Source organism: Electrona antarctica (assembly GCF_951216825.1).
Source record: "Electrona antarctica genome assembly, chromosome: 23".
Classification (NCBI taxonomy): Eukaryota; Metazoa; Chordata; class Actinopteri; order Myctophiformes; family Myctophidae; genus Electrona; species Electrona antarctica.
In genome coordinates, this window is record NC_136804.1 from 11,370,784 (window position 1) to 11,395,341 (window position 24,558).

Genomic DNA, 24,558 nt, shown 5'->3' on the forward strand with positions numbered 1-24,558 from the left:
TAACGTACATATGGTATTCAAATGATCTTAGACTCGTAAATCAGTGCTTTTGAAAATGAATTGCTTTCTAGTTTCTAACATAACAAAGTGTGTTGCAATTTAATTAGTGATTTTCTGGTACTGCACTGACTTTCAACCACTTAAACCTATATACTTAATGCTTGATCTGTGAATGGGACCACCTTCATTATCTCCAAATCTATTTGCAGAAAATAGCCCACAACAAGCTCACAACGTGTCACATTGTCATGCGTTGTGAGCTTGTAGATCGGCTATTTTCCACACACTTTCACTCCCCAAACGGGACAAATTTGACTAAACGTCAAAAATGTTTGACTGGACGGGCAAATTTTTTTGACTGGACGGGCAAAAATGTTTGACTGGAAGCGGGTAACCCTTCCTCCCTTCCAATCATCTGAGGCCGTCCTTCTGTACTCCAGATCCAGCCGTCCCGGGCACTTGTGGAAGGGACATAAAAGAGGACGGGTCCGCTAGAAAACTATTGAAACGACAGACTAAAGCGGACTTGAGCCACAATACAAGAGGCACTGCCGAGCGAGCCGTGCCGAGCGACTTTCACTTCAGCCGACTCAGCACTGCTCGAGTTCATGAAGAATCGTAACTCATATCTCCTCCCGTTTCAGCCTCCCAACTTCCAGTCAAACGTTTTACTTTTTGGGACGTCCGTCTCAAGAAGGCCCCCGTTCGCCGCCTGCCGTTTTCGCAGAATGTTCGCCCCCCAGAATAGTGTCGCCAGGGTTCATGTGGTTAAATGAAAGCTGACTGTGTGGGAAATTAACATCGTTGCTGTAGCATACACCCTCACATTAACTTTTTATTGTCATGCTAATATATCTGACCCAGCAGAGGTACCCATGCGAATAAATATAGGAGTCTTGCCTTTCTGGTTTCATTTATAGACTTTATAGGGACATTAGTTCATAAATCTAACCTTCAACACTTAAACACTAAGGTGAACATTTACTGAGAAGAGATTTGATGTAGGGGGAAATATACAGCAACTCTATTACAGAACCCTGGGGGATCCCGTCCAACTATATAGGTTGTCCAGAATCAGAATCCATACATTTAGATTAAATCATCATTCAATCCTTTTTTAGAAGCTGTCTCTTGTGTAGCAAGCTTTTGTTACAACTCATGTTGGCAACCTATTGAATGAGTGGACAGTGGGAACACACACCACACACATTGTGGTGACTTGACTCAGGTCAGACAGTCTCAGGGGAGTGGAAGTGGAAAGTGAAAGTCTCCAGTTTGGATGCTGCACTGTGACAACTGCTCTCAGCAGCATCTCAACTCACAGCCGTGTGTGTGTGTGTGTGTGTGTGTGTGTGTGTGTGTGTGTGTCGCATGCACAATCCCATGTGCCCGCACAAGAATAACTAATGAAGGGTTTCCATTCGGGGCAGAACTGTATCTGCTACTTGAGTTTGTAATAATGATAAAGTTTTTCATTTTGGTATTATGAGCGTGTTCACATTTTGTCTTAACCAGAAGCCTATACCGGAGTAGTACGCCACTAGGCCCCCTTATAAATGTACAAACTTAGAACATGTCCGTCCCAGAATTAGAGACAATGGCACAATGCGTCGCCTCGCGACCAAATGGGAGCTTGTAGATCGGCTACTAAGTGGCCAAAATGTATATAGGACTTAAGTGGTTAATTTATGTGTTTTAATAATAATAATAATCTAAATCTAAAAAGTAACTAGTAGCTAAAGTAAAAGTACAATATTTGCCTCTGAGATATAGTGGAGTAGAAGTAAATGTACTGGAAATTGGAAATACTCAAGTACAGTACAAACACCTCAAAATAGTACTTAAGTACAGTACCTAAGTAAATGTATTTAGTTACTTTACACCACTGCCATGTATTATAAGCGGGTCTCTCCGTATGTTCGTGTCTGTCTGTGTGTCCAGAACTAATCTCGCTATAACCGGCGGACCCATCAAAGGAATATGTCTCGTGCACGCTGCCAAGAGGCCACACAGAAGTACCTCCGCTACCCCCCCCCCCCCCCCCCAACATATGTTTTAGACATTTTGAAATATTCAACTTAAAATATTGTACAACGATTAAATTACTGCCCCATTGTAGATCAGTGGTTCTTAAAGGACAACTTGAGTTTTTTTCAACCAAGGTTCATGTTTTAGGTTATTAGAGAAAGTAAAAGATGTGTTCATTTTTTTTCATTTGCTGCTTTCTTTCGTTTTAGGGATTTGCTGTTTTTGACAGGGGGGCAGGGGCATTCAAGCATGGGGCTAAATATGTATTTTGTTACATTTTATAGCGATTTATTTTTGTATTATTACTATAGTCCTACTAGACCCCAAGAAATTACATCTGGCCACAACAGATCACGGGATCTACTGAATGTGTCAAACTGACTTATTGAGCCTATGACACACAGTATGGCTTCCCCCCAGTAGGCTACCTTCACATTCAGTAGATCCTGTGATCTTTTGTGTCCAGATGTAATTTATTGGGGTCTAGTAGGACTATAGTAAATAATAAAAAATAAATCACTATAAAAGTTTGTAACCAAATACATATTTAGCCCCATGCTCGAATGCCCTGTCAAAAACAGCTAAAATCCCTAAAACGAAAGAAATCAGCAAATGAAAAAAATGTAACACTCATCTTTTACTTACTCTAATAACAACCTAAAACATGAACCTTGGTTGAAAAAAACGAAAGTTGTCCTTTAAAGTAGGGCTCCAGGGACCCTCCTTGGGGGCTTTCCAGGAGAAGGATATCAAACGGAACACAACCACCCTAAAGACTAATCATTGTGTATATTCCTGCACTATACCTGCATCCAGTGATCTTGGTACAATATAGAAATTGATCTATTGAAGATTCTGACGTTCAAATGTACATATTTTTTGATTGTATTGCTGTATTGTTGTATTGTGCTTTCTGCTTTGGCAATGTAAACGTATGTTTTCTCATGCCAATAAAGCCCTTTGAATTGAATTGAATTGAATTGGATCCCCAGCTAAAATATTGAAAGTTAGGAACCAAATGGACTCTTATGCGTACAGGTCTGTAAGTAACTCTGAGGGTGTGTAAATTAATGAATTCATTAATGAATTCATTTTTGGTTCCATTTGTTACAGGAGTCTGTGGTCTAGAACGTTAAAGTAGACACTCCAGTGAATTGACAGACACTCCCTGAGCAGGCTTCAAGCACTCGCTTTAAAATCCTCCTGTAGCCACGCCCCCTCCACACACACCTGGTGACACGAGCTCCTTATGTTTGATAGTATTAAGAGTGAAGTAAACAACTCATAATGTAACTTCATGGAAGTTGAGTGGAGTAGTCTGGTGTCTTAGGAAGTGAAAACCGCTCAGTCACAAACAAGTGTGTGTGACATTTTGTTAGAAGTTAATTCATCTGCATAACAAACTGCTTGGTCGTTTTGTTTTTATTCTGCAGGTAAGTTAGCTACTTATGCTAAGCATTAACGTGTGCGCGCGTGTGTGTGTGCACGTGTGTGTGTGTGCTCGCGCGTTGTGTGTGTGTGTGAGAGGGAGATAGTGAGATGAAAATTGAGATGAAATGAACAGAGTCAACAGACATAAAGGTGCTTGAAGTGCTGTGTGCAGTGCATGGGTCCTATATACATTTATAGAATAGACACAGACACAATGTTTTATTAGGGGTGTCACAGCACCAAATCCTTGTATGAAACTATATTGTATGCCAGGGACCCCTCCATAAGAGATTTTCTTTTTTGATCAAAGTTTCTTTATACATTTTTCAAGTCACATATGAGTCAAAAGTAGCATACACAAAATGTTGAGATTTTTACCCCTCCCTCCCCCCAGAGTTCCGCTCTGAAAGAGCCACAACCCTGGTATCTTGTACCATTAACAAAGATACATTGAAATAAAAGGCACATACAAATATACATATACATATTCAAAAATAGAAGGAACTAATCAAATATTGGACACAATACACAAACAAAAATAAAAAATAATAATAATTAATAACAATTACAGTAGGGTCAGTATTATGAGTTATTAAGGATTGTTGATGTCAGCCGCATTCATCCTCTCAATTATGTTAAAAAAGGTTGCCAAATGGTGTACATTTTTTAAATAAGAGAAGATTTTTACGGCTCTAGCAGAGATTCTCAAGCCGTTTAATTTCAAGGACCCCCAGTTAGTCTACGGACATTTAATGGCATTTCTATCTCTGGGACCCTCAATTTATATTGTAAAATCAATGTTAATTTAACTCTTGAGAGTGTACAAATGGAACCAAATGGACTATAACTCTCAGAGTTACAGACCCATAAGGGTCCATTTGGTTCCAAACTATCATTTAGCTGGGGTCCCCCTGGAACTCCCTCAAGGACCCCTGGGGGTCCCTGGGCCCCAGTTTGGAAACCACTGCTGTATACTACTCTGCTGTATAGTAACTGGAAGGATGCAGTATACGTACACACTGTGTACTACACAGTATACACTACAGGCTGTATATGTTTGTCTGCTGTTGCTACAGTGTACACTGTACAGTATGTGGCTCTTGGTCAGCTCACTTTCTTTCTTTCTATACTTTACTTTAGCCGCAATTTGCAACTCTAGATTGTTTTATAATGGGATGAATCTAGAGTTGCAATACCCTCCATTGACTCCCCACTCATCCATTTGCGTTTGCGATCTGCTTGTCTTAAACAACGTTAAACTCACCAACATTGCAGCTGTAGTCCAAGCTTGAATTATCCTCTTTCAATCTGCCGAGCTTGTTTTTCATAAAAATCCCCCGTAGACATGTTATGAGCTACTTACTGTCAAGAAGAAGAAATGTTGGAGTTTGGAAGCGCTCGTTTTTATTAAGGGGTTGCGCTGCTGCCTCCTGCATTATGTGCAAATGCGAAACAGATGCATGCAGGGCCGTTCAGTGACTTACGACGAGCGCTTCCAAACTCCAGCACTTAGAAAAATAATCACTTGCACAGAATTTCTTGACAGAAAGTAGCTCATAACATGTCTACGGGGGATTTTTATGAAAAACAAGCTCGGCAGATTGAAAAAGGATAATTCAATCTTGGACTACAGCTGCAATGTTGGTGAGTTTAACGTCGTTTAAGACAAGCAGATCGCAAACGCAAATGGATGAGTGGGGAGTCAATGGAGGGTATTGCAACTCTAGATTCATCCCATTATAAAACAATCTAGAGTTGCAAATTGCGGCTAACCTTACTTACATGTACTCAAAGCTTATGGTGTCTCTCTCAAACTGCTCCACAGGTACAGTACACAAGCCAGGGTGATGACCCCAGACCCCCACGCTCAGCTTCTTCTCAGCCCTGAGTCCGTTCTCCTGTGACATGCCGTGAATGCTGGACCCTAGAGCCTACCCTAAATCCCTGACCACTGTGCTACACCAGAATGCTATGTGCAGTACTAAACATCCAAGTCCGAGTGAGAAGAGCAGGCTGGTCGGTGCCATTGATACTGGGAGGAAAGTACTGGCCAGTCAGCCAGATGTATGGAGGATGGAGATGACTGGAGACGCCGCTGGAGGGCTCACCATGAACGCCATGGGTTCCACAGTTTGATCCTTGCATCACGTACACAACTGATGAAGTCAAGTAGAAGACGGCTCAATGTAGGAACTTTGTTTTTTGCTTTACTGCTGCTGCTTGTGTTGTATGCTGTCTGTGTTGTGTGATTCGAGCTGTTACTGTCATTTTGGGACCCAATGAAACATGTTCAGTAACTGTTTCTGGTTCTGGAATGTAATACTGATGTGTGTATGTCATGTGTGTCTGACCATTGAAGGTATGTGAGTTGTAACAGGGAATAGTATGAGTGAATTTGCTGATTCCTTTTGGTTTGGGCTTTATAACAGGCTACAGCCATCAATTCCAAATGTAAATTTTCAATTGAAGACTCATAAACAGTAGGCTATGTGTGTTGCGCTGTGGCTGCTGAGGTTCGTTGTGAGTTGTGACAGGGTGGCTGTATTGGTTCATGACTGGCATGGCAAAGAATGTCTACTGTATGTTGGCCTATTCTCTCTCTCTCTCTCTCTCTCTCTCTCTCTCTCTGTGTGTGAACAGTGAATATCAACTGTAATTATACTGCAGTATAATTTTGACTACTAATTGTGATCTTGGCCTTGCTTCTGTTGTCCCCCTGATTGATTTGCAACAGTTAACTGGCCTCTCATTTAATTCAACAGACATACATGTATATGTGTAGGGCTGTCACAATTTATTTTTTAGATAATTGCAATTATTTTTGCATAATCATTTCCATGTTGAAAACCTTTCTTACATTTTCAAACATTAAAAAAAAGGTGTAAGGAGATCTACAAGCTCACAGCTTGTAGATTGCGACAGCCCTATATTATGTGTTGATGTATGGAGTCCCCTTGGTATGGGGCAGACCCCAGCACTCTGCAGCACAGAACATGTTCTTCTGTTTACAAACTTCAAACGTCAACTTGACATTTCATCTGACCCAGTAAGGCCTGGTGGAAATGCAGCTTAGTTGAGAGGAGTGAAGTTTAGTTGAATAATAGAGTTACAAGCTTCGTGTGACTGTGATGCAGTAAAAAAAAAGAAAAAGAAACAGTCAGTCTTAATAAAGCATGACATGGGCTGGCCCTGCCTTATATCACTGACTTTAATACTGCAGTCAAAGCCCAATGTGAGATCTCCCAGGTCCTCTGACAACGGCCTTCTGGGCATACCCGCGACCAGACTCAGAACTAAGGGTGACCGGGGCCGTTGCAGTAGTTGCTCCTATACTCTCCTACCCTTGGCACTGAAACATGCTGAGTCAGTTGACGGTTTTTAAAAAAAAAAGCATTTCTCTTATGATGTTTGTCTCCACCAGGCCGAAGGCATGGGGAGAGAGTAGTCTCCACCAGGCCGAAGGCATGGGGAGAGAGTAGTCTCCACCAGGCCGAAGGCATGGGGAGAGAGTATGTTTTGCACTCCGTCCGTGTGTGTGTCCGTCCGTCCGTCCGTCTGTTACCAGCTAATCTCCGGCACCGTTAACCCGGTCGATGCCAAACTTTGCACACACACTCCCTGGATGCCAACGATGAACCTCTGCCCCACATTTTCCAGAATGGCCTGTTATAGCGCCACCATGAGGCAGCTTTTCACATTTTTTACCTAAAACTGCACCGATCTGCGTGAAACGTTGCATGCACACTCCCTAGAGGCCAAGGACAAACCGTTGACCTGCATTTTCCGCATCTGCCTTTTATAGCGCCACCAGGAGGCCGACTTTTGTAAAACACATTTTTTGATATTACTCCTCCAGATTCTGTCCAAAAATCTCACAAATCGTTACACACTATCTCTATGGTCATGTGCTCAAGTCGGATCTGTCCGATATTTCATATTCCATCCTAATTGGCTATAATTAGCTTTCACAGTTTGCAAGATTGCCCCGTTTTGAACAAAAGCCTCAAATCATGAACGCAGCATGCAATTTACGTGAAATCTTTCACACATTTTCTTACTAGGCTGAGGAATATATCCCACCCTTTTCACATTGGCCTGTTATAGCGCCACCAACAGGTTGATTTTTGCAAAACACATTTTTGGAACAAAATGCCTCAAAAACATGTTTATATTAATCCTAAACATTTTGCCAAACATCTCACACAGTCCTATCCTCCTGGTGGAGACCTGTGCCCAGAAGGGCACTTTTTCTAGTTTTACCTGATTCACTTGTGCAGGTCAGTGCTTTGCATTATTTCTTTATAGCGCTTATGTCCTTTGTTTTAACTTGTTAATATCCATTTACAGCACCTTGTAACAGTATTTTGAAAGGTGCTTTATGAATAAGAAATCGGTACAGTACCTACTTACACGCTGGCCACAAGATCCATATTGGAGATCCACGTGATTCGATTGCTTCCTATATAGTTGTTGCTGTGCTGTGGTCCCAGCGATACCCGTTCCTCTCCATATGCTATACATAACTCTGGAAAAACTCCTCCCTGTCTGGTTTCAAGAAGACAAGTAGTAAGGGGGTGGCTACTTGTCTCCAGGCACGTCTTCAATCCTGACAGTATTTCTGGGGGACATTATGTGTATTGCCCAGGAGTGTGAAGATTGAATGATTTATTGAAAGATCCTCTGCCATTTCATTTTACACAAACATACTATATAGTCATATTTCACATGTCATCATTTATTATTAGTATTATAGGTTCACTATACCATACACGTAGATAGAAGATCTTCTCTGTCAGGTGGAAAACTTGTATATCCAAAGCTGTTACTTTTTCATATTCAAATTCAAAAATAGCAAAAGCAGCAGCAGCTCAAAACAGCACTTTGCGGCGCGTCTCGAGCTTGTAGATGTGCTACTTTTGTATGACGCTGTCGTGTGATATGGCATTAAATTATACGAAAAACACACAAAAGGTTAGAATATGGAGATAAGAGGTTTCTACCCTACAGCAACACTACACACGAAGTCCACAGTCTTAATTATTTGTTGAGCATGACTTTCATGTCCACGTTCTAGTCTACAAGTAAGTGTATGAAGCAGTGTGCCTCTCCTCAGCCACAACGAATTGCTGAGCAATCATCATCATTTAGGTCTTCTCTCATTTAGGTTGTCCAGTTTATCTATGTGGATATGACACATCAATCAGCAACACTGTTGAGCAGACCGTGTCATTGTGCTTCAGAAAGAGATTTATTTCTCTGAAGAACTATAAAGCTTCTTTCAGCCTCAGCGGAAGAAAAAAGGTAGCCTATGCCTAATACAGGGGTTCTCAACCCGTGGGTCGCGACCCCTCGGGGGGTCGCCAAATTATTTTAGGGGGTCCCCAAATTATTTTCAAAAAAAAAAAAAAAAGATTTTGTTTTTTAAAAAAGATTTCACGATTTTTCAAAAATAGCAGACCTACAAGCTCGTAGTGCGCCACTCGGTGGCACGCTATGAGCTTGTAGATCTGCTATTTTTAAATAGCTAAATTATAACAATGCTTAAAACACCAAAAGGGGTTCCCGCCCAAAATGGTTTAAGGTTATTGTAGCAGTCAATTTATATTGGGGGTCGGGAGGGGGCGGGGCGGGGGTCCCGAGACGTTGCCAAAGCATTTTCGGGGGTCCCCGGCCAAAAACGTTGAGAACCCCTGGCCTAATACAGTACAAGTATTTCCACTTGCTCAAAGAGGCCACAGAGTTCTGGCAATATTCCTTTGCAGAATGGCTGCAGCTTCACTGCTTGACTGAATGTCATACTTGTATGACGAGTCCCCCCCGCATACATAACGTATGAGGAGGAACAGGTGCCCCCGACCCGCCAATAGGAGTCACTAGTTGGCAGCCACGATGACAAAACAGACATTATGACTTACGGCAGAGTAAACACAGCTGCAGCTAATACAGTTATTAGTTGAGTTTGAGCAAACTGCTATTTTTCTTCTACGCACCTTTTGGTCGGAAGCAGGAATTTGCCTTTAGGAACTTTCCAATTGCTTGGACACACATTCAACACTCTGTCATGCTCTCTTGGCATGGACACACACACACACACACTCACACACACACACACACACACACACACACACACACACACACACACACACACACACACACACTCACACTCACACACACACACTGCAGTGCCCGCCACAGCGCTGCCAGTGGGCAGGCAACAAAGGGACGCACAAGGCGAAGGGCACTCTTTTCTTTTCAGTGTACTGTACTTCCATACACACGTCACCACCAGCCAACCACAAGACACATTTGTGTTTAATTTCCTTTTAACGTTATGCCAACAGCAAGGATTCCCCCGCGGAGAGGAAATTGAAACATCAAACACTCGTGATTCTCCCAAACATAATTATTTTCAGTCCGACGTGTACCAAATTGAGATTGGTCACTCTTGGTTGGAGTGTAATTTGGTTGCTATTAGGACAGCATGAATTAAGACATATTTCCACTTTCTCTCCAGTTACGTGAAGAAAATGGCTCCCAACTCACCGAGGTCTAGCCTTATAGTAACTGTTGGTTCCACTCCACATCCTCCCCTGACCTTTCAGAGTGGAAGAACGGGGTTTTGGTAAAAACATAAAATAAAGTTTGCCGGGGGATTAGCCGAGATCCATGGCAGTTTCCTTGCCTCCGATTTGATTATTTTCAACAGACATTCCTCTAATGACTTCAATCAAACGCTGCCCTGTGAAAACAATGAAAGAACCCACTGCCCCATGCTAAATGATTTGTGACGAAATCAAAAGAGGATAGGGAGGGGCATTGGGGTCCAACTTGGAAACTCACACATAGATGAAGTGATGCGAGCAGCCCTGATTGGCCCATTTTTACTCTCGGGCCGGGCCTCTTTTTAATTCTAAGGAATACGATGGGTGCTCGGGTTGTGCGAGGTAATTTCTTTTGCGGTCGATTTAAGGAGTTAGACCCCGCGGGTTGTTTATGCAGACTTTTGGTTTGGTTTGGTGCACTCGTTGTTTCCTCTGTAAAGTGTGTGTGATGGATGGTTTTCAAAAGTCCTTTTTTTTCCACATTGGAGTTTTCTTGTCCACGGCGGCGGCGGCGGCGGCGGCATCTTCCGTTCCGCGGCCTCCATCCAACATCAATAAGGTCATGCAGGCCAACTGGAGTGTGTGATGGGTTCTTGATTTGTGCCGCCCTGCCCCGCCCCGGCCCGGCCCCTCCATATCGTCCTCCTCTGGCTTTGATTTGCATGGCTGACGTCGTGCCTCAGACACCCAGGTGTTTCTCATCAGATCCGTAACAAGAAAAAGAAGGGGGGGGGAAGTTTTAGCCGCTCACCTAAATCTTTCCATACGTGGCATTGCCCTCTTCGCTCTGCTCGGGTTTCATCTGGCCAGCGCCGATGATCAACCTCCGTCTTCTCCTGCAGACCTGGACTTTGTTAGGGAAAAAAAGTTAAAAAACACAAACAAACACAAAAAAACGCCCAGATTGAACAAGGAGCTGTTGTGTTGTGTTGTGAGGTAATGATTTTGCGTTTCCAGACAGACCCGGATTCTCATGCAGTGACATTTCCTCATGCAAGAAGATCTAGAAAGGTCTGTTCTTGCTACAGCAGATCTACAAGCTCATAGCGCGCCACCGAGTGGCGCGCTACGAGCTTGTAGGTCTGCTATTTTTGAAAAATCGTGAAAATATTTATTTCAGAAAACTGGAGGATTTAGAAGGATTTTTAAAAATTGAGGTCAGGCCTAAATGGGTCAAATGATCAGGGACAATATCGGTGGCACCCAACTGTATATGACCATATAGTGCACACCCCCACCATAATGAGGTCAACTTTTCAAAAGAAAGTCTGATGAATATCACTGTTGTCGGTCAGAAACCTCCTATCTCCATATTCTAACTTTTTGTGTGTGTGTTTTCCCCCTTAAATGAACACCCATACTTGATCATACTACAGCGTCACACAAAAGCATCACGCTGCAAGCTCGAGTTTTGAACTGCTACTTTTGCTGTTTTGGATTTGAATCCTGGATTTGAATTTGAATCCTGACAGTTTGGGACATTGTGAGGTTTCCCCCTGACAGAGACCATATAATATAATGTATTTACTAGGTCTCAGTGATGTTTCCAACATACTTTGTTCATATCATATCCGCACATCTATCCTCCACTCCCCCTCCCCCCCTTTTTTTTATCCCTGATCCCTACACCAAATGTCTTTGCTGAAAATAGCCTGTCTAGAAGGAGCTCACAATGGCTATTTTGCTAAACGTTTCCCCCTGAATAGGGACATAATACAAATACAGGAGGAAACAGTCTTGGCATCACAATATATTGACCGTACCAAAAGTACTCATTATGCAGAACAGTCATTTTGAATTAGTAATGCATTAATGTGATCATTACTGTATTGTTGCAGCTGATGAAGATGGGTCTCATATGCTGCTACTGTAACACGCTCATTCATCAGGTATTTATTGTACTATAGGCTATTTTAATATGGGATTAATTATCTAAATCTGTATGTAAAGCTGTCAAATAATCGTGGTGGAGTAAAAAGTGCAATATCATGCTTCTGAGATGCAGTGGAGTAGAATTTAAAGCAGAACGGACAACCACAAGAAGTAAAGCTAATTGCAATGCAGACAGTGTACGGATAAAGTTTTAATGATGGTGGTGGCGGAAAGTAGCGAAGTACATTTACTCAAGTACGGCACTAAAGTGCAATTTTGAGGTTCTTTTGCTTTACCAGCGTATTTAATTTTGTGATGCCATATGGCTTATGTAACATATGCTAAAGTGGTTTAGCAGGCACCTGTCAATAAAACATGATAAGCTATGGTAGGTTTCACAGGCCCTTCAAGCCATTACAAAGCCTGGCTCAATTCACGCCTTCCGTTTAATGGCCCCCGGCCATTCTTTGAGTGGAATAGCGTCCCGACCTTTTTTTCATTGGAGCACCTGGAACACTTTTATTTGGCAACGGTTTGAAATGTTCAAGGTGCATGCTGAGAGAACGTAAGGACATTTTGTGGAGCTGTGTTGGAAATGAGTCTCTCTTGGCTTCCTTATTCTTCCCTGGCTGTGGAAGATTGATCTTCTTTTTCAGTTTCTGCAGTGATTGTTACATTCAGGAGTTTTGGGCCAGTGGCTCTCAACGAGGGCTCCGGGGGAGGGGTCCTTGGGTGGGTTAGTACAGGGGTTCTCAACCCGTGGGTCGCGACCCCTCGGGGGGTCGCCAAATTATTTTAGGGGGTCCCCAAATTATTTTCCAAAAAAATTTCACGATTTTAAAAAAATAGCAGACCTACAAGCTCGTAGCGCGCCACTCGGTGGCGCGCTATGAGCTTGTAGATCTGCTATTTTTCAATAGCTAAATTATAACAATGCTTAAAACACCAAAAGGGGTTCCCGCCCAAAATGGTTTAAGGTTATTGTAGCAGTCAATTTATATTGGGGGGCGGGGCGGGGGTCCCGAGACATTGCCAAAGCATTTCCGGGGGTCCACGGCCAAAAACGTTGAGAACCCCTGGGTTAGTACAGCATCACAACCATTTTGACCCCTTTATCCATTTATACGTTGTCTATTCAAAAATAGCAGATCTACAAGCTGCAAGCAAAATCTCTAAAATGTTTAGGGAGATTTTGAATTTTAAAAGAATCTTCTGTTCCGGGGGTCCCTGGCACAAAACATGTTCAGATGGGGGGGTCTGCGGCCAAACACAGTTTGCATGTAACATTTGCGAAACAGATCTGATTAGCCCTGCAGTCTGAACAAGGCAATAGAGAGGATGTTATCGGGCTCCTCTGTGAGGGGATTCTGCGGTAGACATTCATACATTTAGCGATGGTGATATTCTGGGCTCGCTCCGGCCATGCAGCCCTCCGCCGCTGTGTCACGAAAGCACCATTTCTTCACGACATTCTATACTTAAACATTTTCCCTGCAAGGAGAAACAAACTGGTATTAAAAGCAATGTTTCTTTTCCCTCCTGTGTTACGTGTCTTGCGCTTTTTCCTTTAATTGCACCAAACAGACTTGTTTGAAAACCGCAAGCTCTTTAAATACCCACTGGGCCTAAGCAGTGGCATCATGGCCAGCAGTCTCGAAGCGAGAACTATGCACCGTGCGCACACAAGTCGCACACATACACACGCATACTCTCTCGCACGCAAGCACATACACACGCATACTCTCTCGCACGCACGCACGCACGCACGCACGCACGCACGCACGCACGCACGCACGCACACACGCACACACGCACACACACACACACACACACACACACACATCTGGTTTCAGTTTGAAATGCCTTTCTGTATATATGTTCCCAGTTCATCTTTACACACACAATAGGCTTTTTATCCGGTCTATTCTGGCACTGCTCTTACCGCAACCACAGGGTCCAAATAGGCCAATGAATCGCACCGTGTCATCAGGATAATTAAGCCATTAGTACAGCGAGACCCGATGGGTCTCTGGCTTTCAGATGGGCGACCACATAGTGTCACTGTCAGGCAGAAACCTTGTATGTGCCCTATTTTATCACTTCTTGTACTAGAGTGGCGCCCGTTGGGCACTGGCCTACTTGGAACGATGCAAGTTGGAAATGCATGCCCCGCCCAGTTATTATGTCTGTGTCCCTTTTATGCCCATATATGGAGTTCTTTGTCAGGCGTGCCCAAATATGGAATCTATTCAGATGTCAGAACAGGCCAGCTCCATATATGGAGATATAGGGGTGCTCAGGTCCAGAGCCCGGGCAGAGGCTTTTGTGCTGGTTCTGGACAACCGGCTATCCAACGGGACTCGACACCGGCCACTGCACTGCACACGCGGTGTGGAACGCGTGTGTCGAATTTGAAGTCGGTGGGGCGAACGGTTCTCGAGCTTACGTGGATTGCAGACGTACACGCGTACGTACAGAGACTTGGTGTAATTGAAGAAGTAGTGAAAATAGCTGAACTCCGAGCTCAACATGTTGTTGTGATTGTGGAAATTGTGAGCTTGTAAGTTGACAAGAACAAGAACACCATTTTTTGTTCCTGAAAATTAGGCTAACATTTTCGGACATGCAAGGTTTCCACCCACCATGCAGCGACGATGTACAGCCACAGTACTATATACGGTATAACATTTTATTCACATTTTATGAAAGAGAGAGAGAGAGAGAGAGGTGGTGGTGGGGGGGGGGGGTTATACAACCATGTCATTCCACGAAAAGCAATTACCATCAATCACTGCGAATTCTGTGTCAAGGTGGCCCGCGGTCGGGTTCTGCCTCCGCCGGGTCTGACAATGACACAGGACCCTGCGGCGGTCGGCTGCCGAGCGCGGTGGCGGCGGACGCGGGAGATGAAAGGTCCTTATTGGACGTAATGGGGCCTGTACATTTAGAAATGTAATGCGTGGTCGTCGGCTGCTCTTTCACCGGCGGCCCGTGGCGGTCCGTCATTACACCCTTGGAAGGACCAATAAGACGCTGTATAGGACACGGCCCATTATGTGTCATTATACAGGCCTCTGCTCATACCGTATAGTCCCTTCACATGAACACAGCAGTGATTTCCCACTGGCAACAAATACCGGCTGCTCTGGCACGAATGGGTGTGTTTATTATTATTAAAATATAGGTCTATACGTTGCACATAAACATAGTACACACATACTGTACAGTACAGTATGTAGGCAGGCATTCATTCAGACACACTTAACTCACACATGTGCATGCCAATACTCAACCCATTACACACGGCACACTGCACGCATGCACGGACACGGACACGCGTGCACACAAACACACATACCTGTACGCACACACACACACACACAGACACACAGTAAAATACTTATTGTTAACTCCAAAAGCGAACATTATGGAACCAAATGCACCAGCAAGGGTGCATTTGGTCCATCTGAATACAGAATTGATGCTCTCTGAGTTAAGACTGAGGATTTGACTTTGCAGACTGTTGGTGCCATCATTGGATTAGACTATTATACGTCCCACAGCAGGGGACAGGGTTCTAAACCTTTTCTTTAAAGTCTGAAAAGCATCCACGACCCACCCCATCTGACCACTAATTTCGCAGTTTGTTTACATACATACATGTATTTATTTATTTATTTATTTATTTATTTATTTATTTATTTATTTATTTATTTATTTATTTATTTATTTATTTATTTATTTATTTATTTATTTATTTATTTATTTATTTATTTATTTGATTTAATCTATCTATCTATCTATCTATCTATCTATCTATCTATCTATCTATCTATCTAGCTTTTTCCTTGTTTATTTTAATGATCAATCAAACAATTGTGTTCCGGCTCGGATCAATGGAACCAACATATTATTTGGCTACTTTAAGTTCTTGTTAATTGGTTTTCCTTAAAAAAAATAAAGGTTTTAACGAAGTGATGTGAAGTGTGAAGTGATGACTGCATGGGGGGTTGATCAGTCATATTTACTGTCAACATAAATCCGGAGGGGTACGCCCAAACCTTCACTCCTTTCTCCTCCCCAATTTGCTAAAAAGTCTCACTCACTCCATCTCCAGCACTGTATTGTACACTGGAGACTCTCTGTCAGTCACTCGTTGGACTGTACACTCATAATCACCTCTGTACCAACATCTCGCTGTGAGTGTTTACTGGGGTCTCGACGGATCCCACTTATGTTCTCCTGCCGTCGGCAAAACGGAACATTCCACAACCCCTCGGACGTGTTGACTAATTAGTCGGGCGACCTCGAGGTAAAAAGGTTGGCGAGTCTATAGTGCGTGGCCCCCAGGGGGTTTCTGGGTGATATTTTAAGAGGGTTTTCATTGGAGTGACTTGGTATGGTGAAAACAGCCTGAAGGGCCCATGCAGAGCAGACCGTATATAGTGCAGACCTGGCTCTCACAATGGCCAACTGATAAGTGTTTTGATGGATGCTGTGTTGTTCTTTGACCCCCGACCTTCTCAACTTTCGGTGGACCCTCCTGAAGGTCTCCGTTTAACCGTCTTAAACCCTGTCTATACTTAGTTCAAATCCGTCTACGATAACTAGTATTCTTTTTGCATTTCATCATTCTCTACAGTGTAGAGAATGATGACATGCAAAAAGAATACTAGTTATCGTTATTGTGTAGAGTCTACACAACCAAACTGTCTGGATTGGCAATAATTACAAAATGGTATCTTTGAGAACTTCAGATGGGTCTCTCAGAACTTTGTTTCTGATATAGTTTTGGCGTTTGTAAACCCCTTTAATCTCTTCACTAAAAATAGCTGATCTCTGGTGTATTTGTCAGATTATGTGCCGCCCAGAATAAGGATGCTAATAATGTCTTCTTGTGGAGTTAATTGACTTGAGGCCAGTGGTGGGAGAAGAGCTCACATGTTTTACTTAAGTAAAAGTGTCAATACGGCAATGTAAAAATACTCTATAGTTACAATTAAAAGTATGGAAAATGCAACATTTACTTGAGTAAAAGTACAAAAGTATTGACATACAAAATGCAGCGGAGTAAAACTTACAATATATGCCTCTGAGATGTAGTGTAAAAATATAGAGTAAATTTAAAAAATACCTCAAAATTGTACTTAAGTACAGTACTTGAGTAAATGTACTGCCGTGTGGAGGTGACCTGAGGCATGATGGCTCCTGGGCTTTGCTCACTCTGCAGATTTGCTTCTCAATTCTGATCTTTAAGACTGACTGTGTCCACACTGTTGTTTTCAAGTAATCAGATGTGTGTATTGAGGCACAAAAGGTAATCTGTAAATAACTTGTCTTTTAATTGCACAGATTACATAGATAACGTGTGTACCCTCCCCCAATTCTGCAAATTCCCTGATGCTGTTAAGAGGGTCTTACAGAGGGTTGTCTTAACCTATTCCGGACACTTTTAATCTCTTATTTAACCTTTTAACGTTTACCTTCATTACAGGCAGTATTATTCGTATTATGATCATCATGTTGTTAGATGGTGTACCGTGTAGTACAGTCATGTGGAAAATGTGACACAAATATGTCACTCTGTGAGTGAGTAACAAATAAACCCCTCTTGATTCTCTTGACTTGGTTGCTGTGGTAATGGCGCGTGTGTGTGTGTGTGTGTGTGTGTGTGTGTGTGTGTGTGTGTGTGTGTGTGTGTGTGTGTGTGTGTGTGTGTGTGTGTGTGTGTGTGTGTGTGTGTGTGTGTGTGTGTGTGTGTGTGTGTGTGTGTGTGTGTGTGTGTGTGTGTGTGTGTGTGTGTGCGCGTGCGCGCCTCTCTTATTACTAGTACCTTACTCGTTTCAGAAGTATATTCTTCCTTTATTTGTTTTACTGTGCATATCATTGCTGTCAGGCAAAAACCTTTTGCCTGAAAAATTTGCACCGCGCTTGATCTGCTACTTTTGAATGTGCATGCTGAAAAGTAACAGTTTATGGACATAACGAGGTTTCCATATCCGACAGAGACTAACATACTGAACACTGTATGTTGGACATTTCTTGTAGCACAGGCTGGCTGGTGGATTCTGCTGCGCCAAACATTCCATGAGCGCATGTGACAAATATAATCTCTGAATCTTTTAAATTAAGATAACCTGGAATAGCTCCTCCAGGGTGTGGTTGAGCATATGGCGCCATGCACGACGACCCCTGCCTGGACCGGGGAGACCAGATGGGGGTCGTGACTCATGGGGCAGGTGGGTGTGGGTGGGTCAAGGGGTTATTTGTAGAGGTAAGAATCTAATCATGTGGATCTAGACGGGATCCACATGGGAACCAAAGATGTGCTCCAGTGTGGACCTACAGACTTCATGTGGCCAGCCTGTGACCTCAGTCATCTCTAGTACCGCTGGTTCTCAACCTGTTCAGGCCGCAACCTCCCAAAATCATCATATTTGAACTGGGGACCCACCCAACATGACCATACTGTATTTGAACTGTGGACCCACCCAAAATAATCATATTTGAACTGGCGACCCACCCAAAATATTCATATTTGAACTGTTGACCCACTTATCATAATATTTGAACTGTTGAACTCTCAGTATAGCAAACTTGATTTCAAGATTTTGCAAAGAAAATAAAATAATAAATTGAAATCATTTGAAACGCATCCAAAATCTGGATCGTCATTGGACCCAAAATGTGAGCTCTACTCATAACCTGCGAGCGACTCCAAGGAAACCTCATTTACACAGCGCTCTATAGGTCCCATGCAGTCTGTATATCACTGCTGCCCCACATTCTGACAGGCCATACCTGACGCGGAATCCACAGCATTCCTCCACACCACCACCATCACCACCACCGCCGTTTCACTCTGTCTTTCTTCGGCGTTAAGAACCACCCAGGTGGAACAGATTGCCGCACACACTGCAGGCCTCTCACTCTCTCTTTCTCTCTCTCTCTCTCTCTCTCTCTCTCTCTCTCTCTCTCTCACCCTGAGGGTGTTCAAATGCAGCGCAGATGACCCGTCACGTCGTTAAAGTCGCTGATCCTTCAAACGGCCGCGTTAAAGCCGCTGTCTTGAAGTGTGATTTACTCCGAGCCTTAGTTTTCTTTCTGCTGGGGGTGGTGGGGAAAGCATCGTTCAAGTCATTCAGCTATTTGCCAAGATGTGAACTATGGCTCTTCGACAAAACACTTAATATGGGGGGAGGGGGGTGAGGGGGGAGGGGGGGCGGGGGCGGAGTCTGTTTTCCAGTACAGGTTAAATAACATGGCATGCTGGATAAAACTGCACTTGTAGTCAGTTTTTTCATTCTAGGAAAACTTTAAAAAATATATATATATTTTACAAAAATAGCAGATCTATAAGCTCACAAGGCTTTGCAGTGTGGACTCGTAGATTAGCTATGTTTGCTATTTTTGGCAAGTATTTAGGGCTTAAAGAAGTAGTCCATCCCCCCCTTATTTTCTATCGAATACACACCCCATGCAGCCTTGAATTCATGGAATTGTTTTTGTTTTGGTCACATTCCTCATTTGATGACCGGCGACTCCGCAAGTGTCCTAATTAGACTAAGACTAATTTGGTGAACTACTCCTTTAAGTGGTTGAAACATATTAAGTAAATGACTGTACTGTTGCTGTCAACTCAGACGTACAACAGTTCATTGCTTGCAGTCTTCGAGGGAAAACAAGCCAGTCACAATAGCAGACAGTTGTGCTGCATCCTTGGTCAATGTCCTTGTCTTGTTGTCTGCATGTCTGGTTACTGCAGACTGGCCCCAGCAGACCAGAACATTGTTTTATTTGTGTGTGGTTGCAGAACATAATTGTGTGTGTGTGCGTGCGTGCGTGCGTGCGTGCGTGCGTGCGTGCGTGCGTGCGTGCGTGCGTGCGTGCGTGCGTGCGTGCGTGCTCATGTCAGCCTATTGTCCTCCAAGTCCATTTATCTTCCGACAACGAGAGGGAGAGAAAATGGGGTCATATTTATCCATTAAAAGTCCCCTTATATTAGTTCAGTTGACATTGCCATTAAGGGCCATACTGTATATTTAATCCTTAAATACTTAAAACCCATAATACTGTAGTGGAGCAGGGCTCTGTACTAGGCTTCCTTCTGTTTTCAAATTCAATCTATACACAATCTTCACAAAAATAACCGATCTACAAGCTCACGGTGCGTCAGCTTGTAGATTTACTTTCTTTGCTGAATGTTCGCAGCCGAATAAGGATGCCAGGGTAACACTGTTTAAGTGGATTAACCTCTTAAGCCCCATTCACTTTGTTGTGCGACGCATAATCAAACATACCCTATATCTCCAAAGAGCGGCAGTCGCTCAGGATCAGGATGCCGAATTGGAATGTTCCTGGTTCTATCCAAGGAAGCTTACAGAAGGAAGGGACATGGTCACTGACTGGGCTGCGCCATGACACTTGCATGGACGCTTTCATGGGAGGAAAATCTTGCACCGGAAGTTCAATAAATACATGGCAGTGAGTGTTGCTGGCTGGACCAGCTCGTGAACAAACATTATTTCTGAACAATTGAGACCTTTGTCATTATAATCGGTTCACGAATATAAAAGAAGACATATCACAGGTTGTTTTCTAATCACGTGCTTTTCAATGTGCACAGTACATCATTTTATTGAGCATCGAAACAGCGGTAGGTATCGTTGGTCTCGGAGGTATCGCGAGATTTGGCTGCCCAACAGTAAATGGTTGAAAGTCTCGTGATACTTGGTACGTTCAGAAAGGTACTGTACTACACAGTGTACACATCGAAAAGCAACACAGCAGACAATAATGTTTACATGTCTTCTGTTATTGTCCAGAAGCGATTACTTTACAAAAGGTCTCTGTCATTCAGAAATAGTGTTTGTTCATGAGCTGGTCACTGGGCTCTCACTGACTCCAATGCATTCCACCGAACATCTGGGTGTAGTTTGGCTCCTATGAAAGCGCCCATGAAAGTGTCATGGCGCAGCCCAGTCACGTGACCATGCCCCTTCCTTCTGTAAGCTTCCTTGGTTACCAGAGCGGCTGGGAAATGTTGAAGCTGCGCTACCCTACTGGCCAAAGCTGGAACTGCAGGCGGGTGCTTTCGCTCGTGCATGTAGCACGAGCAAAGGAATGTGCAGCTGGGGTTTAACACATATCGCTCGTTCATGAATCGATTCAGGCGCTTTCATGCGAGTTAGCACTTTTGCATTTTGTCGAGAAATCGTAAAAATGTGGAAGTAGAGCAACGCCACTGAGCAACCTCCGTTGAAATGAATATTGGGCGTGGGGCTGTGTGCCCTCTATAGTTTATATATTACTCTATGGTTCTATCCCCAGGTGTTCATGCTGCTTGGCAGAGTGTCTTTGAGCAAGACACTGAAGTTGATTGGCAGGGTGATACCTTGCACGGTTGCCTCCGCTGTCGGTTTGAATAAAGACACTTTATAAATGCACCATTTACCATTATGTAAAGAATATCCGGACAGTTGTCCTGCGTCGTCATTATGCAATATAGTCTTCATTACGTTTATTGATGATCAACTTCTCAAAGTAGTTTGACTAGGTAGACTAGAGTTGTTTCACACATTAACCTTTCAATTGGCTTCCTGCTGTTTCCAATTATGCTTCAGTTAATCACGTCTTAAGCAGTGATGTTACCAGTAGTTGGTATCGGGGAGGCTAACAGTGTGTTTAAAGCGTCAGGGAGCCCCTCTGTCCCGTCCTGACTGACTGATGGGTCCTCTTTATTGCAGGGCCTGGGGAAAGGAGAAGTGGCCTCAGGGGACACATACCTATCTATGTGATTGATGGCTCATTAGTCAACAACTCACAACAGAACTCCCGCTGGCTCTTTGAGGAGAAAGTTTCCCAATTTGGCTGTGTTCACTTCACACTGCAGGCCTATCCACATAGGAATATACTGTATGGTATTAGTGGGAATGGAATGTGAACTTGGGAGGTATGCATTCCTATGCATTAGATGAGATGAACTCTGTAGATTAATTTCATTCAGTGTTTACACTGTTTTTTATGAGCTTATGCTTCTAATGCTATGACATGAATCCTTCTACTTTTTAGGATTTTCTCATTTGGATTGAGTGTTTCTGCACTATTTATTTTATTAACTTTTGCTGTCTTTAACTAGGATAAACCATTTTTCTTTTCCAAAAGCATGTATATTTCCTATTTTCAATATACCTTCACTCCAACTCCACTACATTTCAGAGGCAAATATTACAGTATATATACTTTTACTCCACTGCAATCATTTCAAAACTTTAGTAGCTAGTTACTTTGTAGATTTGGGATTATTACAAAACATGCACTTCAGCCCTATACTTCAGCTATTGTTGAAAGATTGTAATACATTTTGAAAACTTTTGAAATCGGACACTATAATACTTTTGGTACTTTAAGAACATTATGATTGCCGATACTTTTGTACTTTTACGCATGTACAATTTGAATAACAGACATTGGACTTGTGGCCGAGTATTTCTACATTGTGATATTGCTATACTTTTACTTAAGTGAAACGTTCTTCTGACATCTCTCTGGACGTCCGTGTGAGCGATTCACTTCTGGATAGAGCTATGGGACACCGCTGAGGTTTCTGCAGGGTCTTTGGGTCTCGTCTACCTTCTGAGGAAGACGGGCTTCCTTACGAGGTGATTAGTTTCTTCTCAGTGAATGAGCTCCTTTGTACCAAGTGGAGGAGGCAGAAGGTTGGAGGAGTGTGAAAGTGAGTTGAGGGTGCTAAGTTGTCAACCAGCCGTCAACTGGCGGGGTGGATGTAATGAGCCAACTGGGGGTGTGTGTGTGTGTGTGTGTGTGTGTGTGTGTGTGTGTGTGTGTGTGTGTGTGTGTGCGCGTGCCCGAGTTGTATGTGTTTGACAGAATATATATCAAAGTGTGTGTGTGCGCATGTGTGTGTGTGCGTGAGTTGGATGTGTGTTTGACAGTACATATATCAAAGTGTGTGTGTGCGCATGTGTGTGTGTGCGTGTGCGCGAGTTGGATGTGTGTTTGACAGTACATATATCAAAGTGTGTGTGTGTGTGTGTGTGTGTGTGTGTGTGTGTGTGTGTGTGTGTGTGTGCGTGTGCGTGTGCATGTGTGCGCCCTTTCGTGTTACGGAATTGCCATTCCGGTCCACTTTCCCCTTCCTCTCTCCTCCTGTCCCTGATGGTATTTAAAACACACACATTCAAACAGCTGTTTGAATGTGAAGCTGTGTGTGGGGGGGGCAAGGCATATAGAGAGTGAGTTGCTTTCACCCAACTCAGATGTATGAAGGTTGACCAGCGGAGCGGTCATCGCTGTCCTGTGCTATCAGGATCAATAAGATTCTATTAGAAGTCACACAAAGCTTCCTTTCCTGCCTATAGTATCAATAACAGGAAGGATGTATCTACGTATGTATATAGCTGTGTGTTTCCCACACAATGGGCCAGGAGATCTTTTTGGGTCACGGACCTATTTGTTTTTTGAGCGGTGCTAGGCGCTCCCGAGAACAGTGTCTGTGTGTGTGGGTGTGTGTGCGCGCACGTGTGTGTGTGTTTGTTTGAGCACGGAATGTCTGTTTTTAGCACGACCTTTTGGCCCCTGCAGATGCGCGCGCACACACACACACACACACACACACACACACACAAACACACAAACACACTTGTGTTCCAGGGACTACCAGAAGCAAAGATTTGAGTTAAACATTTTCACATAAAAAAATGTTATACACGTGCACAAATGTCCACACATTAAAACAACAAATAGCAGATCTACATATAGCTCATAGCGCGGCACGAAGTGATACGCTATGGACCCGGTTGTAAATGGGTTAAGACAGTGAAAGCTACTGATGGTAATGTGTTTCTGTAAGTCTTCCAGGGAGACACTAAAAGGTATCATTTTGGTCTCGAGCTGGAAAGTTTGGAAACCCCTGATCTTCGCCAGTCGAGCATTGTCTTGCGACGGTGTTTTGTGGTCCTTGAGTGGAGGTCACTGAGAGCATGTCTTTGCATATGGAAAGGCATGGGGATCGTTCCACAACATGCCTTATTGATTCATATGCGGTCGTTAAGATTTGTTAACGTCAAACATTGATGGATGGCGGCGCCGGCCGCGTCCGTGGCTGACGAATGGTGCGTTCGGGCTTTGGCCAAACATGGTGGTATATCGACAAGAAGGGATCGAGGGATTGCGCGTTGAAACATGCGTATCGATCCGCTCCATGCAGATGGACCCGGCAGCGAGGCCCGTTGGAACGCCCTCTGGGGAGCGTGGGGGTGTCTGGGTGAATGTCGGCCAAGGTCGGATCAAGTCAATCTCTGCTGTGTGTGTGTGTGTGTGTGTGTGTGTGTGTGTGTGTGTGTGTGTGTGTGTGTGTGTGTGTGTGTGTGTGTGTGTGTGTGTGTGTGTGTGTGTGTGTGTGTGTGTGTGTGTGTGTGAGAACTCACCTCTTCTAGCCTCGACGACCTGGTGTATGCAAAGGCTAAACTTATGTAGCGTAATTTAGATAGCATGTTATGTAGACATACATAGCAATCTATAGTGTATATCATATGCCCAGCTTGTGAACACAAACATTGGCTTATGATTGGCTGATCACCCCATAGTGATGATTTGATTGGCT

At 43.5% G+C, this 24,558-nt stretch overlaps 2 protein-coding genes across 2 annotated transcripts in view; both read left to right on the forward strand.

Annotated features, from left to right (window-relative positions):
* Window positions 1-5,515, forward strand: part of tspan11 (tetraspanin 11) — a 109,683-nt gene extending 104,168 nt beyond the window's left edge. The window contains exon 8 of the mRNA XM_079494539.1: window positions 5,285-5,515. Coding sequence (XP_079350665.1) covers window positions 5,285-5,347 — 63 coding nt within the window. The 3' untranslated portion in view covers window positions 5,348-5,515. The remainder of the gene's footprint in view (window positions 1-5,284) is intronic.
* A 54-nt stretch (window positions 5,516-5,569) lies between these two features.
* Window positions 5,570-24,558, forward strand: part of sema3aa (sema domain, immunoglobulin domain (Ig), short basic domain, secreted, (semaphorin) 3Aa) — a gene marked incomplete at its 3' end in the record, with an annotated part of 120,271 nt that continues 101,282 nt past the window's right edge. Inside the window, exon 1 of the mRNA XM_079494542.1 lies at window positions 5,570-5,645. The remainder of the gene's footprint in view (window positions 5,646-24,558) is intronic.